Consider the following 17763-nt stretch of genomic DNA (forward strand, 5'->3'; position numbering starts at 1 on the left):
GAATTGTTTACTGAAATTACAATTTATACAATGATTGCTATATAATTTGATTTATTTATTTATTTCATTTTATTATAAATTTGGAATCGCCAATTATTTAACCTCTGATTTTTCTCGCAATTTGGAATGCCAAATTATTCAACCCCAACTCACCGCTGCAACCCCTGTGCTAACTCGGGAAAGACCAAGTTGAACGCTTGCTTTTTTCGCACTGCAAGCCCACCGTGAAGCCATTACAGAACTACAGCGTCGGAGGACCGCGCAGTTCTGAATTGCACACAGGCAGGTCGTTGGTGTGCGGTGAGCCAAGGATTCCCCAGCCGACCGAACTCTCCCCGCCCGGGCAGTGCTTGGCCAATTGTGCGCCGCACCCTGGGAACTACCGGCCACTGTCAGCAGTGGCATAACTGGATTCGAACTGGTGCTTTCCAAGCTATAGGACGCATCCTGCACTCCGGACGGACTGCCTTTACTGGATGTGCCACAAAGGAGCCCTACAATAATATTTTATTAATTTACAATTACTGTTACAATTAGCTGCAGTAATTGCAGTTATACTAAAAATTATACTAATGTGAGCTATACTCACATTAACATGTTTACGCTATTTATTCTACCAAGCAGCAGTCACAGGTACAAATACAGAAACATACTATGTAACTTTTAGTTTTTCAAAGAAATGGGGTCACTGAAAGTGGTTGAAAATATGAGTGTTTGCTCAATGTAAAACACAACATGGAACTACAAATGATTAAGCTTGGAAAGTGTGTAATTGAACTGTAATTGATCAAATATATGGTAATTACAACTACAATTAAGCATGTGTGCCATGATTCAATTAGAATGACATTGTAATTGCAATCAATTCCAAGTTACACAATTACAATTGTAATTGACCCCAGGCCTGGTCAATATAGCATTCATTTTTACACAACATGGAAGATGGTGAAGAGAAAAAAGTCACAGAGCTCATTTAATGCAATGACAGGCCCATATTGTTACCTGCCGTGGACCATTAAAGCCTGTTGAAATTGTGCATGCAGACAGTGTACAAGCCCTGCTTGTATAAATAGTGTGTGTGGGGAAGTAATGTCAGGATGGGGTTAATACTGTCCCTGCCAACATCACAGGTGTGGCCATTCCCTAGTTATGTAGTTAATTGGAGAATGACCACCTGTATAAAGGGTAAGAAAATCATTTGTTTTGACCTGTGTCAAGCGTATTTTGACTACTGGTAGTGAATGCGGTTGCCATTTTGCTTGAATCTTTATTTTGGCCCTCGTGCCACAGTTTCTGTGTTTTTTTGTTTGTTAATAAATGTATGCAACACTGCAGCTTCTGTCTCCTGGGGGTCACTTGCAACAAACTAAAAGGAGCATACTAACGGGATGATCCTGGAGTTAGAAAGGAGGACGGTACTAAACTAATACGCAAGTTCATACCAATTGCAAAAAACTAAGGCCTTGTCCACACTACATAACCGATCTCGAGAACCGTACTCGAAACTGTTCTAATTAATCCAGCTAAAGCTGAAGTACCGCTTCATGTTTAGTCGGGCTTAATGCGCACACACACTATTAATAGAGTTTGGTTACAGTTCCTAGCAGCGCAATGAACAATGGAAATTAATACAAGAGTATCCCACCATGCACTGTATTTTGTTTTAAAAGAATGTTATGCCCCATATTAATGGAGGTCCATATTGCTAAAAATAAATAAACAAATCTTTTGGAAAAAGTAAATGCGAACACACAAGTAGGACTTGAAGTTTTCGGGTTTTATTTTTAAATCGGGTGACGTCACTTTCAACAAATTGAGCTGATTCTGTTTCATAATTAATTTCGTAATTAAACTCGTAAAGCTTTTAATTGCCAAACAATCTTTGTTTTTGCCTTCATATCTTGCTTGAACCTAATTTTGGTCCCCTTAAGGTGCCTGTTCTGAGTATTTTGCCAAATATATTCTGACCCATACATTATTGTGTGATCATATATTCTGACCAATACATTATTGTGTGATAATATATTCTGACCCATACATTATTGTATTTTTTATCAGTACAGATACAGTAGGTAAAAACTATTAAAAACCTCATGCTAAAAATCTAAATAATTTACTATCCTTTATTACTGCGATTTGATTGTTTATTAACAGAAAACTTACCATGCTGCTCAAATATGAAAAGAAGGAACACAATCCACATTCAGCATTTAATTGGTATTGAGGTGCTTTGTTAGGGGCAGGTTGGAGACTCATGTTTCGTGTAACTGTAGAAGGCTACACATCTTCATTATTATTTAGTTTAGTTGTTTATGTCACATTTCTTCCTAATTGATACTTGTGGTAATGTTGTTGCGAGTTCCTCAGATAGAGTTTCTAATTTGCCTGTTTGTAAGTGAAGATAGTAGCGAGAACTGTTTTAGAACATGCAAGTGGAAATAGAAAAATAAAAAGATGCAAAAAAAGGAATGTGAACCAGCAATGAGAAGTAATGTTATTAATTGTTTTGCCAAACCAAAAGAATAAGAGTTGTATAGCATTGCCAGCGTTTTTGAGAAATAGGCCTACTTGCGCAAAATGTAAGTGGGCTGTAAACTTGTTTGAACAATAGTTTAAACTACAGAAATGCCAAAAATAAATCTAATGGATGGAGATTTATTAAGTGTTTGATGAAATTGCTTTTCCTGAACCTTTCCAGAAGAAATGTGAAATACAAATTAGAAGGGGGGGGGGTTTATGTGGAAATTAATTTGTAATTATGAATTTTTTTTTTTATTATGTTCATGTAAACTTTGTATTACTTTTAGCAAACAATTTGAAATGCTAAACTGAAATTGCAAACCTTTAAGTGTTATGTTTGAAATGTGTAATACTATGATTAACTAATTGTTGAAATTATTGTTGCGTAATAAAATTGTATTTGTTTTTCTGTTATATTATTCTGACCTGTGGTTTTGTTGATGAATCAAGTTTTCTGTGGATTTGTTAATCAATAGTCTACCTGCCCCGCACTCCCCTTCTTTTCAAAGCCACACAGCCACTTTTATGCGTACTTCATCAACGACAATTCATGCTCTTTGACACTCTCAAGTTACTTGTTATTGGCACAAATTGATTTTTTTTTTCTGTTTCTCTTGTGCATACAACCGACATTCCAAGCAGTACATGTTCTGGTTGGTATTGTTGAAAACGAGCCATTCCCAAGTTTCTCTGTTGTCATAAATGCTGCACTTTTCGTTTAACTTGCGAACATTTTTTTTTTTCCCCTCTGGTTTTAGATAATTGGCCTTTTGTCCATCTTTGTCCGTTTTCTTTCAGGGGGCTTTTTGGTAAATTCAAAATGTCTCCTCATGATGTGTACAATAGACAGTGTTTACACAGATCGCTTGATTGCGAAGTCTACAGTATTTGTATATAAGATTAATGCTAGAGGGCACGAAATTATTTATTTACACTCAAGCCAAGCAAAATAATAATAATAATAATTGGTGATATATAAAGCGGGTCATGATCTAAACCGAGTTTCACGTTTGCCTATGACAGCACATTACGAGTGCGAGAATAAATGAAGAGATGATATTGAGAGGTGATTTCTCAAAGAACGTATGGTACATGGCGATTGGTTTTTGAAAAATCGTGATATTAAATGGGGTATGATAATAAGCGAGGTGAGATAAAACGGGTTCATCTGTATTTCCGATCTTTACTGTAGGTGATGCCTTTTTCATTGAAGACATTTCAAAGAAGTCATGCAGCTCTGTGCAATGTGTTCATTAATTTACTGGAAGCAAACTAAACCGTCTGTCAGGGTCCTAAATGTGACAGGTAGTGCAACAGTAAAACAAATGTTTGCTATAGGTTTTGGAACAATATTGAAAATGTCTGAAATGATAATTGCGGGATAAAAAATTGTGACAATTGCAATTAAATCGTGGTGTTTGTTCATTTACATTCCGCTGGTTATACAAATATTAAATACAGTAGTCTCGCCCTAACTGAGGACAGGTTACCTTAGATAATTAAGTGTCTGGTTTAAAAAACAAAACGCATGCACATACATATTTTTAAATATATTTTAATTATTGGTAAAATACCATTTCTGTAATGTGTTTTTTGTACACATTACATTAAGAATGATTTGTACAGTATACAAATAGTACAATCAAGTGAATACCCAGTGCATTTTTTTTTTTACTTTAGCCTATAGTAACACACAAAATAAATCATGCCTTCTCTGTACACATTACTGTAGAATTTGGAAATAAAATATTATTTTAAGTTGAAACTAAAGGACTCTAGCACACTTTCTTTTTACCCAACTACTTAATAGTACACAAAAAACTAAATAGTTCATGTTGCGGCATTAACAAGCTATGATACCATACAGTACCTTACATATACTGCACACAATAATGAAATAATAAATCAATTTTAAATGTACTGTACATAGAATAGTTTACAGTGTGTGTGTGTGTGGTTGCAAGAAAAACACACAACCTACATGCTATTTTCTAAAATAGTCCACAATTCTTCTCTGTTGGTATGATAATCTTAGTGTAGCATATTTTGCACATAGGATACCTCCATTTTCTCCAGGAAAAGCCTACCAACCACTCGGTCATTGTTAGTTACTTGTGGAATAATTAAACAAAAAATAGCATGAAAAATGTACCTGTCATTAAAAATAGTCATAATGAATGCAATATCGTACATTTCCGATAACTCTAATTTTTTTTTATAATGCAATTTCTTATTGTGACTTCTGTTTGATAGTATATTACCGAATTATCATAAATCGTCCCAACCATAGTTTGCTGTATGTATTTAAGTGCTAACAAATATGTACATTTACACGATTTCAGAAATGGCTGTTTTCATGGGGAACTACATTTCCTCTTTGGTCACCAGTTTCTATTTACATTTTTTGATTTTATTTATTTATTTATTTATTTATTTTTAAATGAATTGGGTTTCAAGTTGCCCTGTCAAAACTGAAAAAAAATCTATGCATTATAAAATGGAAGCATACATACAGGGATGGAAGTAAGACTCCCATTGCATAGCAGTTTGATCCATTCCCAGTTTTACTACGAGCTTTACTATAAGACACACCTGAGCTTGTTACCTGCTGTATACACTGTGGCTAATGAAGTTAGTAGTAAAACCTGGAATAGGTGAAACTGCTATGCAATAGGAGTCTGATTTCCAGCCCTGTAGATAGGAAACTTAAGCAGTGACTGAAGGGAGATATTACACAGCTGTTCTCTTCGTTTAGGTCAGGCAATAAACCTTAGTTTATGATTCTTAGGATCATAGCATTGAATCCTAGTGTTGAAAAATATTTTAAAGCAAAATACATCGATTATAACAATATAGCTGTCTTTGAAAATGTATTGATTTGAAGTTAACAATTGTACATCTTGAACTGGACATATTTTTTTTATGAAGTTCATGTTCCAGTGTAGCGATTCTTTTATAGTTGCAATGCTCAGCACCAAAAAACAAAGCACACATTAATTTACCTAGTTAAAAAAATAAACATTTTTAATTAGTTGTAGTGGCAGCATGTTTGGGACTACTGATTTTCCATTCTCGGGAATAACAAATTCAGTTTTTCAAAAATTTCAAATTCTGCATTTTTTCACCACTTTTTTTTATCAACTTATTAATAATTAAACGTAGTATTTGAACATAAATATAATGTTGATAGTTAAAATAAGTAAATTCATTTTTTTTATTGAAGCCAAGATTTTCAATAAGACTTTTGTTACTGTAATAATAACTAAAGCAGCTGAAGGCACTTCAAACCTGTCATAATCTTTGCTGGCATTAAAATAAGCAGGAAAACCTGAGAATTATATTACAACAGTTCAGAAAACAAATGTCCAGCACTGTTGTGAGAATCATATTTACAGTCTTTCAATAACGGCAGCATTATTGAGATCCACAATCCTGCAGTTTTTATATTTATCGTTTAGTGGAGGTGGCTCTATTTACCTTCAGTGCACGTGAGAGTATGGGAGTCTCTACTGAGCTACTTAACCAAATTGGTCATGTGATACGAAAAGGTGGCCCTAAGTCTGCTTTGCGTTCATATATATGAAAGACCGGCCCTGGGTCACATCGAAACGGTGGCCTAAATCTAGGCCGGCCCTAGGCTGTCTCTTCTTTTTTGGAGCGTTCACATTGAGAAGACGGACTGGGCCACCTTAAATCGCAGGTGTGACTGTGGTCAGTGTTTCTCAGCATCGAAGAATGCAGTGCTTTGCCATTGTTGCTGTCTTATTTGCTTTCTTGTTCTCTACATGTTTACGACTGGCAATATGATCTTAATGGTATTGACTCATGCACAATCAAGCGAATGACAGCAAAACTTGAAAAATAGTATCCTACTATCCTCACATAGATAATCTGATTTTTTTTTTTCTTTTACTGAAACATTGCATTTTTTTTTTTCTTCGTTGGTGCAGACACCATGTTGAGTTTCAGCAGAGATAATGAATTAACTCAACTTGGCTGGGTGTAGTGCAAAAAAAAAAAAAAAAAAATCCATTATTAAATTGCCTAATTTCATTCTCAATGCCTGATTCTGCAATTGTGGAAAATCAGTTGGCCTACATGTTGATACAACTTTTTTGTGTTATGAGGGAATCTTAACGGAAACATTTAACAAATAATTGCATTGAACCATCCTTGGAGTTGTCCTATATATTGCTATATACTGGCACCCACTGGCCCAGTGTTTCTTCATGTTTACAAATCATTCCGTCTGATAGGACATTCCCCTTCATCATTTCTGTGGGATTGGAAATTGAAGAAGATATTTGAGTACTTGAGCACTAAAAAAAAACCTATGTGAACTCAAGTACTTTATGCTGGTGGGTTATTGAGGGGTTATTGATTGATCCCTTTAAGATGCTGGCATGAATAACAGACAAATAAAAAACTACTGCAAATACGTACAGTACTGAGAGGGCAAGCAATAAACTAAAGTAATCTGCTCATCCAAAAGTCTTGACAGCACAGGAAACTAAACTTCAGTCCACAGATTATTTTTCCAGAAAGCCAATGCTGCAGTGGAGAAAACAGTCTCAGCCCTTAAACATAAGAGGCAGTGTGGTCGAGTGGTTAAAGTCCAGGGCTTGTAACCAGAAGGTCACTGGTCATGCTGTAGTATTAAAGATTTATTGCCAGCTTTTCCAATGCATTTCTTGCTCCAATATCAAATTTAAGTTTCATTTTGGACAGTGCCAAAGTATGATCAATTCCAGGTTTTACTGTGTGTGTGTGTGTGTGTGTGTGTGTGTGTTACTTTGCTCATTCAAATATATTCCGTATAAAACAATTGCTTGATGTATGTTTAGCCAAAAATGATTTTTTTTCTGCTATGCAGAACTGATTCAGTTCCTTATGTTACAATGTGGATCACTATAGAAACATTACTTCTACAATAACTTGCATATGATCTGCATCAAAACTCTGGTAAAACGTGTAGCCCTTGGGCTTCCCTGTGTAACAACAGTGTATTCAGAATAGAGACAATCGGTGCTTTTAGAATAAGCAAACTCTGAAGAGTGCTTCCTTTGTGTGACACGTGCCCTTCCTCCCCAAATTAATTCTTTGCTGAGGCCCTTGTGATGCTCTGTGCTACAATAATTTTGTATTTTGAGAGTCAGCTGTTTTACACCAAAATTACCATATGTTCCCTTTCAGATACCCCAGGCAAACTATAGGCCAATATTGTTTTCATTGGTGCCAAGTTGTAAACAAAATGCTACTTTTTCATAAAATGTATTGTACATACATCACATTTAATCCCTAAAATGCTAATGTTTGATGTAAGATTTTAGAAACTTTTAAGCTGCTCCATTTGCCTTTGTCTTTGTGTAAATTGTTTTATTAGTTTTGGGGTTTTACGTGCTCTAGACTGCCACCAGGCCACGTCAACTTTTCCACTTCAAATTATGCAGCCCATGGTATATATCACCCATCCCAATTTCATGTGCCCAGCATGCCATCAAAGAATGAGGTACCCTGACATAAGTATACATTTTCTGAGTCTGCACAAAATAAGGATTTTAGAAATGGTTAATAACATCTGCCTTCAATGGTTTGTTACCCATAATCCTTCTGCAATATGAGGTAATGTCATTTGTATGTAGTAAACCTCACTTGTTTTTCAAAATATTTGGACCTGTGAATCTGACAGCTTTAGTTCCACTGTTGAAAAGACTGTGGTTTTATATTGCTCTGACTGTCCTGAGTTGAAAGATGCCAGATATGTGCACCTTTATACAGTTTTTCAGGCTTTTACATGCCCTAGACTGACACCTGGCCACTTTGACTTTTCCACTTCAAATTATGCACTCCATGGACTATAGCAGGGTTGTCTAATACATTAGCCACTAACCACGTTTGGTGAATTGCATTTTTGATAAGTATCCCAATACAATATTCGTACAGCGTATGCATGTGTACTTTGACCTTTTTGTGCATTTTGTTAGTAAAATGGTAAGACGAAAAGCAGCATGTGTGAGTGTTTTTTGATCGTTGTGTGTGCTTTACTTCCTTGGTTACTGCTTATTGGTTATCTGCTAAAATGGCGTACAAAAGTGGATTTACACATACAAGACTTGAGTGAGGTGAGCAACACTAAAAGCAACAAAAAAATGCTTCCCTAGCATGTATTTTAATGCGAGTGTCAACACTACTGCAAAGAGATAGCGCTGAAATACATGAGTCAATCGTTTTGCTTTTTGTGTCGCTCCTGCAACTGATCAGACCTATCCACGCTTCCCATTTATTTATTCTAGTCCAGGACACACTTTGGCTTGTTCGTGTGTAGGGGTGGGAATTTTCAAGTAATTTAGTGCTCGAGTACTCAAAATTTTTTACGCTCGAGTACTCAAACCTAATGCCAGACAATATTTTTCTACATATGCGCCACAAAAATTACCACTTTAACACTAGAACTGCTGCAGTTATACTCATACCTAAAACCGCCACTGGCAGTCATTGTGACGGTACATTTTAAACAACATCAATATTAGAATGAAAGACAACTATCCAATACAACTAAAAAGTTTTATTCAAGCACATCATATTAAACATCTGCACAGCCAAAACACTGTATTTAAATGAACAATTAAACATAAAAGGGTTTATTTTCTAACTTGCCACATATAAAGCACTACTTCAAAAATTAAAATAAAATATAATAAAATCAACATTTTAAAAGAAACTAGTGTGTTAACAGGTATACAATTCTGTAAATAGAAAGTAGTTTTTAATTTAAACCGAAAGTAACATGTGTTAGCTCTTGCGTGTGTCATTCAGTTCAGCACAGAATCCAAGTTGAGCTGCTGCAGAATATTGTAGGTTATATTCAAAATAAAAACATGTATTAGTCAGTCAAAATTACGGCTTTGTTGCTAGGCGGGCTTATAACTTCCTTATTTTCGTGATCCTGCCTTTCAAACGCTGTCAGGGTATTTATTTAGGAAAAGTCATGAACGGACAACCGCATAACTTTCAGACACGCAGAGTAATTTAAATTTGAAAACCTCAACCCTTCAAAATGACTTCCGTGGCTAGTGTTAAGGTGGTGTATGTGAATAAAATATTGTAACAACCCCTGGTCTTGAGGCTCAGAGCAGGAGACAGACTGGATTCAGGTGCTAACAAACCTACTTTATTAATTAAACAAGGTCAGTGTTTGGGTCAGGACCACACCACAAAAACAATAAATCCTTCCTCCTGTCTCTATCCTAAAAACTCGCTCACTTACTCACTCGCTGTATTCCACACACACACACAGAGGCTCAGGCTCTGTATCAGTCCCCTCACACACAGAGAAGAGCGCAGAACACCTCGCTCAACAGCACACACTACGCTCAACAGCACACACCCACACTACCAAAACTAGTGATATGGTCCCACCCCGGAACAATACAGATAACGTGAATGCACAGGACCAGATGAAACAAGTCTGCCAACCTGAACTGACCGGGTCACTAGAATATATTGAGCTTACATTAATAAAGAGATATTATTTAAATGTTTTCAAGTACTCGAGTAATAAATTAGTGCTCAAGTAATTATAATTATTTCGAGTACTCTAACCCACCCCTATTTGTGTGTGTGTGTGTGCGCGTGTGTGTGTGTGTGTCCTGACCTAGCACAGGAACTGCTGCAGTAGCCTCATTGTGGATGGTGATGAGGAGGTACACATCTTTTTTGTCAGTTTAACTGCCAGCAGCGCTGGAAAAGACACATAACCTGTTTTTTATTTGTCCATTAGTATTCACAAACTGACTTTTAGTTCCTTGTTGATACTGCTGTCTTTTTAGAAAATCATCTAGTATTTTGTTCCTCCAGCTGAGAGCCACTCCTGACCTATATAAGTCAATGCAGGTTTATGGAACATGCACTGCAACAACAGTATTCCTGGCTACACTCTGTGAATAACCACAGTCCTGTTTTTCTGACAATATGGCTTAGAAAGTATGAGCTCCAGGAATTCTAGGGTGGCGATGAATTTGTTGATATAGGTGATTGCATTTTAGAATCAAAGCTCGTGCAAGAAATTATCTGAACATATATATCTCCTAATATATTATCTACTGGTCTACTGGAAATACACAAGTAGGACCTTGTTTTAAAGGTCTGAATCTTCTCTTTCCAATGACGTATCACAAGCAGGCTGAGTTAACCACAGAGCTTGCTTGTTGTGCTGTGCACTGTGTAATACTTAAGATGGCGTCTCTGTCGTACACACACCACCACTTGCTTACGGCATCACACATCCCGGCAACAGCAAGCACGACGCAACACTCCATGGCATCAGGCAACATGTAACCCAGCACCCACAACAGCATTGAACTGTGGTCGAAAAATACGGGGGTCTGATCAGCATTTCTGATCTGTCCAAGCTGTTAATGTTTGTTAGAAATGCAGAAATTGTAAACATTTCTCTTGGAATACCTCAGGAAACTTTGGTTTGTCTTCTCAGCAGTCAGGCTGTTTGTGTACTCAGGTAGTCAAGTCTTTTTTTGTTGGCGATTTAATACACACATCACTATGCTATCTTACATTCGAAGGAATATGATATTACTATTAAGTAGATTTTTTGGTCATCTTTAGGTTTTAATTCCAGTGCTGATGTATTTGATGGTTTATGATTTGTATGGAATAATAATATATGCCAGGCAGACGGACAGACAGTCTCCATATATCCCTAGAGTATGTCCTTGGAGTATGTCCTTTCATCAAGTTCATTCAAGATAGGTGATTCTCAAGATTGAGCCTACTGAATATAAAACATAAAAAGCCATATCTTTACATATACATAGAGAGAAGGGCTTATTCAGTTGCGATGGAACTTGGTCTGAACATTCTTTATCACAAGTTATTGAGAGTTTTTAAGGGTATTTACAGGCATTGGTCTAGCAGCATTTATGCCAAACTTACATTTTAAATGTACACATTGTACAATAGATGCTCTTCATGGTATGTGCTTTTTAATTGAGCATTTACTGTACAGCCGTGGCAGAGGATGAATGACATTTCCTTTTTTTGTTTTTTGATTGCTGTAGATGTTTTTTAATAATCAGTAATTGGAACGGTATAACTGGACTGCAGTGTAGAGTAGTGGTTTAGGGCTCTGGACTGTTGACTGGAGGGTCATGGGTTCAATCCCATGTGGGGGACACTGCTGCTGTACCCTTGAGCAAGTTACTTTTACCTAGATTGCTCCAGTAAAAACCCAACTGTATAAATGGGTAATTGTATGTAAAAAATGTGATATCTGTATAATGTGAAATAATGTGATATCTTGTAACAATTGTAAGTCGCCCTGGATAAGGGCGTCTGCTAAGAAATAAATAATAATAATAATAATAATAATAATAATAATAATAATAATAATAATAATAATAATACAACAAGAAAATAATTTTAAATGGACAAGTTGTCTGTGAAAGACTAAACACACAGCTTTGTGTTTTTTGCATCCTGTTTCTCAAGGATTGCAGTTTGCCTAATTTCTTCCAAGAGCCTGGAGAATAGTGTTACTTGTGCCTTTTTTTTTTTTTTTTTGGTTGTTAAAGAACTGACTTATCAACTATATCCTTGGAAAGTGGTATATGTGAATACAATAATAAGAATAAAAAGATTGGATTTCTGTCAGCTACTCGAGCCAAACGGGGATCAGGGCATGAAATAACATTCAGTTCCCAATTTACATTCCCGCTTCAGGAATTATGTACAGTAATTTCCCTTGATATAAAGATGTGATGTTTATCTCTTCCTGTTGATGCATATGCCTGGTAAATTGTGGGGAAATCAGATTTCTTTTTTTTTTTTTCTTTTTAAGAATTTAGTCGTTGCCAATTAGTTTTTATTATTTTCTCCCCAATTTGAAATGCCCAATTATTTTATTATGCTCAGCTCACCGCTACCACCCCTGCGCTGACTCGGGAGGGGCGAAGATGAACACACGCTGTCCTCCGAAGCGTGTGCTGTCAGCCGCCAGCTTCTTTACACACTGCAAACTCACCGTGCAGCCGTCTCAGAGCTACAGCGTCGGAGGACAACGCAGCTCTGGGCAGCTTACAGGCAAGCCTGCAGGTGCCCGGCCAGACTACAGGGGTCGCTGGTGCGCGGTGAGCCGAGGACACCCTGGCCGACCTAACCCTCCCTCCCCCCGGATGACGCTCGCCCAATTGAGCGCCGCCCCCTGGAAGCTCCCCTCCACGGTCGGCTGTGGAATAGCCTGGACTCGAAGGCTATAGAGTGCATCCTGCACTCTAGCGAGTGCTTTTACTGGATGCGCCACTCGGGAGCCCCCAGGGAAATCAGATTTCTAACTGCAGCCTGAGTATCTCTCATGAAGCTCCTTGTTTCATACAATTACATGCTACAGATGCCATGAGGGGAGCAGTACCTAATTAGGCTGTAGAGGTGGTCTTTATATTTATGCTTCTCTCTAGCCTCATTTTCTGATGAACACAGTCAATGGTCTCTGTTGCTGATTGCACTGCTTTTGTTTTGGTTTCTCACCCAGTGTGCTAATACTTGAATCTTCTTGTTCTGTAGGTAACCTTTAAACAAGATTTGTCAACTGGGGAAGTGCAGGATGACCACATCAAAGGCCCTTTAAAGGTAGGGGACATTTTTTTACTTTTTTCTGTGAAACCGCATCATTCACTCCCCCTTAATCAGTGGTTTGGAAAAGATGGCAGCCAGTTAGACTGAGCATTGCATTAGAGAACTATGATAAATGACAATATTGTAGGGCTATAGGTATGTGTATGAGGGAACATCGGCATAAGCAGAAGTGAACAGGTTGAGGTTTGTGTACATGCTACAAATGTTGATATAACCCACACAGACGCCCACCTACTGTAACACCATTATATACTGCTTTTTTTGTTAATATACTAATTAACAAACCTTCATTTAATTAATTGTCATTTTCATTGCAAATATGGGAAAAAGTTGATCAAAAGAATTCTGTTTATGAATAGAATTCGTATGAAATCTGTCTTGGCGTACAACAGACAAACCATGCACTCTGATAGGCTAAAAGATCCCCAGTCTGTAATGAAGCACATAATCATATACAGTACTCCTAATATATACTTTTAAGAAGGATTCAAACCCAGATCTCCTGTTGTGAAAGGCTGGCACATTAATTGAGCAATAAGCCATAATGGGGTGCAGTTTTGTCAAAATAATGGCATGCATTCGATGCATTGTGATAACCAAACAAGGTAGCCATTATGCAAATGTGACGGGGCAAGTTGTCTCAAACCACTGCCAAAAGACGGAAACCTGTCTTGGTGGCTACCATAGTTTGTATTTGGATTGATATTTGGCTTCCTGCTATCCTGAACTGACAGTAATTTGATATTCTTTGACCTGAAAATCTGTTTAAAGTGTGTGTTGTATTTCGGTCTTCCCTCTGTCTTGTGTAGGTGGGAGCTGTTGTCGAGGTGAAAACCCAAGATGGAGCATTTCAGGAGGCCATAATTAACAAGTTAACTGATGCGAGCTGGTATACAGTAGGTAAGAGGAAAATTAACCTTTTCAATATATATTTGATGTGTACTAGAGTTTTCAACCTAAAATACCTTTGTATAAATATCCATGGTTTGAAGAGAACTGTTCCTCATTTATTTATTTATTTATTTATTTATTTATTTATTTATTATTTATTATTTATTTATTTATGTATGTGTGTGTTGAAACCCACTAATTTGTTTGTGTTGGTGTAGGCTGTGAGCGTTAGGTGCCGATAAGTTCACCGCCCAACAGGTACCTAAGAGGAAAATATAATTTAACTGAAAAATTGAACAGAAGACATTGGTTTACAGTAGTGCAAAACTGAACCAATAATACGTCAGTGTAGATAAGAATGAATAACACTTTGGGGTCCCCGAGTGGCTCACCTGGTAAAAACACAGCAGTGTGGTATACAGGGTGAGTCATACAGTCAGGGGAGCACAGGTTCACGTCCTCGTTTTGCAGAGTCGTCGGTCTTTGCTGGGGATCCCGAAGGGAGTTGCATAGGCTCTGGCGCTCCCATGGGTTAGGGAGCCAAAACTGGACTGTTTCTCCTCATTCCGCTACAACACCTAGTTAGCTCAGGCAGTCTCCTGCAGGGGCGGGTAGCTCGCTGACATCCGCTTGTGAGTTGCTGGGTGTAAAAAGAGGAAGCTGGCTTGGTCATGGGATTGTAGGATGCCCGTGGAACCTACCTTTCTTCCTTCCTTTCTTCCTTTCTCCTGAAAATTATTGGACATTCTAAATTGGTGAGACAATCTGGGGGGGGGAGGGGGATAATTGGGCACACTAAATTTTATATTTAAAAATAATAATAATAAAAACTAATTAATAACACACACAGGGTTTCCAACCTATTAGAAGATAATGCTGTATATTTACTATACATTTGGTTATGTTTTAAGGAACTGAGTCTCATGTGCAACGATGTATTCAGTATAGCACTGTCATTTTTAAAGGCATTGAAAACTGATCGAATTTCTAGATGGCAGTGATATCTCAATCGATAGCGACTTCAAACTACAAGGATCGAATACTGATTTCTTACTTAATTAATCACATATCATAGTAATCATAGTGCAGCTCCCTTGTGGTAGAGACTATTTAATATTTTAAAGGGATATTTTTTTATACATTTCCATAATATTTAACGAGGTACCTGTTTTTAATAGGGATGGAAATATGTGTGCAGCTGTAATTTGTGTTCCTTCTGAAACTGATTTTGAATGTATCAAACCACAATAACCACAGTTGCATGTTGTCTAAGTTATTGCCCACAACTTAAAGCAAATTTTACTGGCACGTGGTATTCCAATGGGTTACTACTATATGTTCTAAGGAGACTTTTTGGCCAGTAAATGATACATTTTATATCTGGATTTTATATACCTTCAGTATCCCTCACATTTTAAAACCATTTGGGGTCCTTAACTCAATAACTCCAGTTGGTTACTTTGCATTATAATGGGACTTTTTGTTAAACACTGCCATTTAAAAAAAGTATGGACTAAAATGGGTAAAACATTATGTTATAATGTTACCTGGGGTGGTCCTCACAATTTAAAAACATTTTGGGGTCAACAGCACACTTATTGGCACTTGTATTACTCACATACTTCTGATTCTGTGGTCTTTTTAAGAACACTGGGTAATCCCTTCTCTCAATGTTTTGTGCACTTTCCATTCCTGCAGTGTTTGATGATGGTGATGAAAAGACCATGAGGCGCTCATCACTCTGCCTGAAAGGAGAGCGACACTTTGCAGAAAGCGAGGTGAGAAAACTATATGGGCTTTTATCTCTCATTTTAGATCTGCATTGTCTACTTAATCAGTGCTGGTGGCAGCATGAAAATGGCTTGCAGCTGACATGTGAGGAGGGAGCGGTTAGCTGTTCAGTATTTAACATACTTGCCTTCCTCCTTGCTGACCCTTCTTCATTGTAAAGTGGGTGCCACATACTGAAGGATGAGCCCTACAACATAATATATTTGTCTAGTATGTTAAACCGACACAGGGATGCAATTCAGATTTCAAATAGCAGTGAATTTTAAGGAGATAGGGGGGAAACTTGAACTTTAGTCCTGGGGGCCTGGGAAGGTCTTTGTGAAGCTCTGCAAGGCCAAGGCAAACATATTTTTCTATTCATCTGTGGCTCAAGTTAGGGTTTTTGTAATTGTAAACACAAAATGTGTGCAGGTAATTCAATATAAAATATTCAATATATACTGAATATTTAAAACCGTTCTTTTAGACACTATGCTTTAAGCATATCTTCATAAGTGGAATTTTTGTATTGGAGGTTTGTACATCTCCATTTTTTATAAACGTCATGTTGATATGAATATGAAGCTCCCTTAGCAGCAAGCAGCAAAACTACAATTTTTCAGTAAGGTATTTTTCAAGTTTTTTGAGCAACAACTTTAGTTACAAGGCATACGAGAAAGCACACTTTCTGTAGGTTATCTGTCAATCTGCATAGTTTTATTTAAATATGAGTCTGACAGATACTAATTTGAAGATTTTTCTCAAAAACCATAATTTGCATAAATACATTCCTGTTAGTTATGACCTGGGATTTTGTTTAGGTTTTTTTTTTTTTTAAATATTTGAATGGTGAATGTTTTCTTAGTTAAATTGAGATTTTTTTTTTCCCTCAGTGCAATGCCAACAATACCTCCATAATGTCAATAAAAACATTAGAAGGTTTTTATTTTTATTTTCACATCCTGTTGACATTTTTGCATTGAATTGCAAAGCAAATCTCTGCACAATACACAAGAATTTTTTTTTTCAATTTCACTAAGCAATAGTCTCTCCCTGCTGCTTCAGTTCTGTGTAAGCAGCAGAATTGCTAAAATAAGAGTGAACCCACATTGTATGATGAAGAAAACCAACAATCATAATTTTTTTTTTTATTGTCACATTTCATTTTAAACTTTAAACATGTATTTTCAGCATATGTCTGTCTCACAGTTAGCATTCCTGTGTTATTGTCACAGTACAGAAAGAACGTGTGTGTAGGTGTTCTGTAGTGAGTTCAGGTGTGAGGGGAATCTGGGAATTGTAGTTTTACTGCATCTTTACTGTACAGAGATTTTACACACAACAGCCCTACATAATTATACGGATTGTGTACCATAGCTACCGGCAGTGCAGTGCGCAGGATTCTGAATTACAATTTCTTTTTTTTTTTTTTTAAAGCACAGCAAATATTAATTACCTTTTTTTTTTTTTTTTAAATAATATAGAAATAACAGTACTATCAAAATACTGGTACCAAAAAAATAAAAAAAATCGCATTTTTCATGATACGATTTTAAAATATTCCAAATTTTAATGTTAAAGAAAATAGAAAATCATGATACTGAAATTTGAAAACTTGCGGAACAGTAACTGGGAATGGAGATAGCTTGAATCTGCCTAATCTCCAGTCAACCAATCAACAAACCGCTCATTTGCTTGACTTTGCCACAGAGACAGAAGATGTAAGAAGAGTTTGTATTTTTTCCAGTAACATCTCATCACAATAGCTGGGAATTTTATGAACATAGCAGTAGATTTTTCCCAGCTTCTGGCTTTTATCTATATCCCTGCCTGCATCACTTGATTTATAAGCAAGTAAAGCTGTTTTAAAGATGAGTCTTTCATTTGAGAAAACAGCACAATTAGTTTTAAATGTTTTGCTTTATGATTCTCAGT

At 36.8% G+C, this 17763-nt stretch overlaps 1 protein-coding gene across 4 annotated transcripts in view; it reads left to right on the forward strand.

Moving 5' to 3' along the window:
- The window catches only part of arid4b (AT-rich interaction domain 4B), a 115966-nt gene that overhangs the window by 25656 nt on the left and 72547 nt on the right, over positions 1–17763 (forward strand). For all 4 annotated transcript variants that reach the window (XM_034017500.3, XM_034017502.3, XM_059025441.1 and 1 more), the window contains exons 4-6: positions 13096–13161; positions 13977–14067; positions 15757–15836. In XM_034017500.3, coding sequence (XP_033873391.3) covers positions 13096–13161; positions 13977–14067; positions 15757–15836 — 237 coding nt within the window. The remainder of the gene's footprint in view (positions 1–13095; positions 13162–13976; positions 14068–15756; positions 15837–17763) is intronic.

Source organism: Acipenser ruthenus, chromosome 6 (genome assembly GCF_902713425.1).
Source record: "Acipenser ruthenus chromosome 6, fAciRut3.2 maternal haplotype, whole genome shotgun sequence".
In the NCBI taxonomy this organism is placed as follows: domain Eukaryota; kingdom Metazoa; phylum Chordata; class Actinopteri; order Acipenseriformes; family Acipenseridae; genus Acipenser; species Acipenser ruthenus.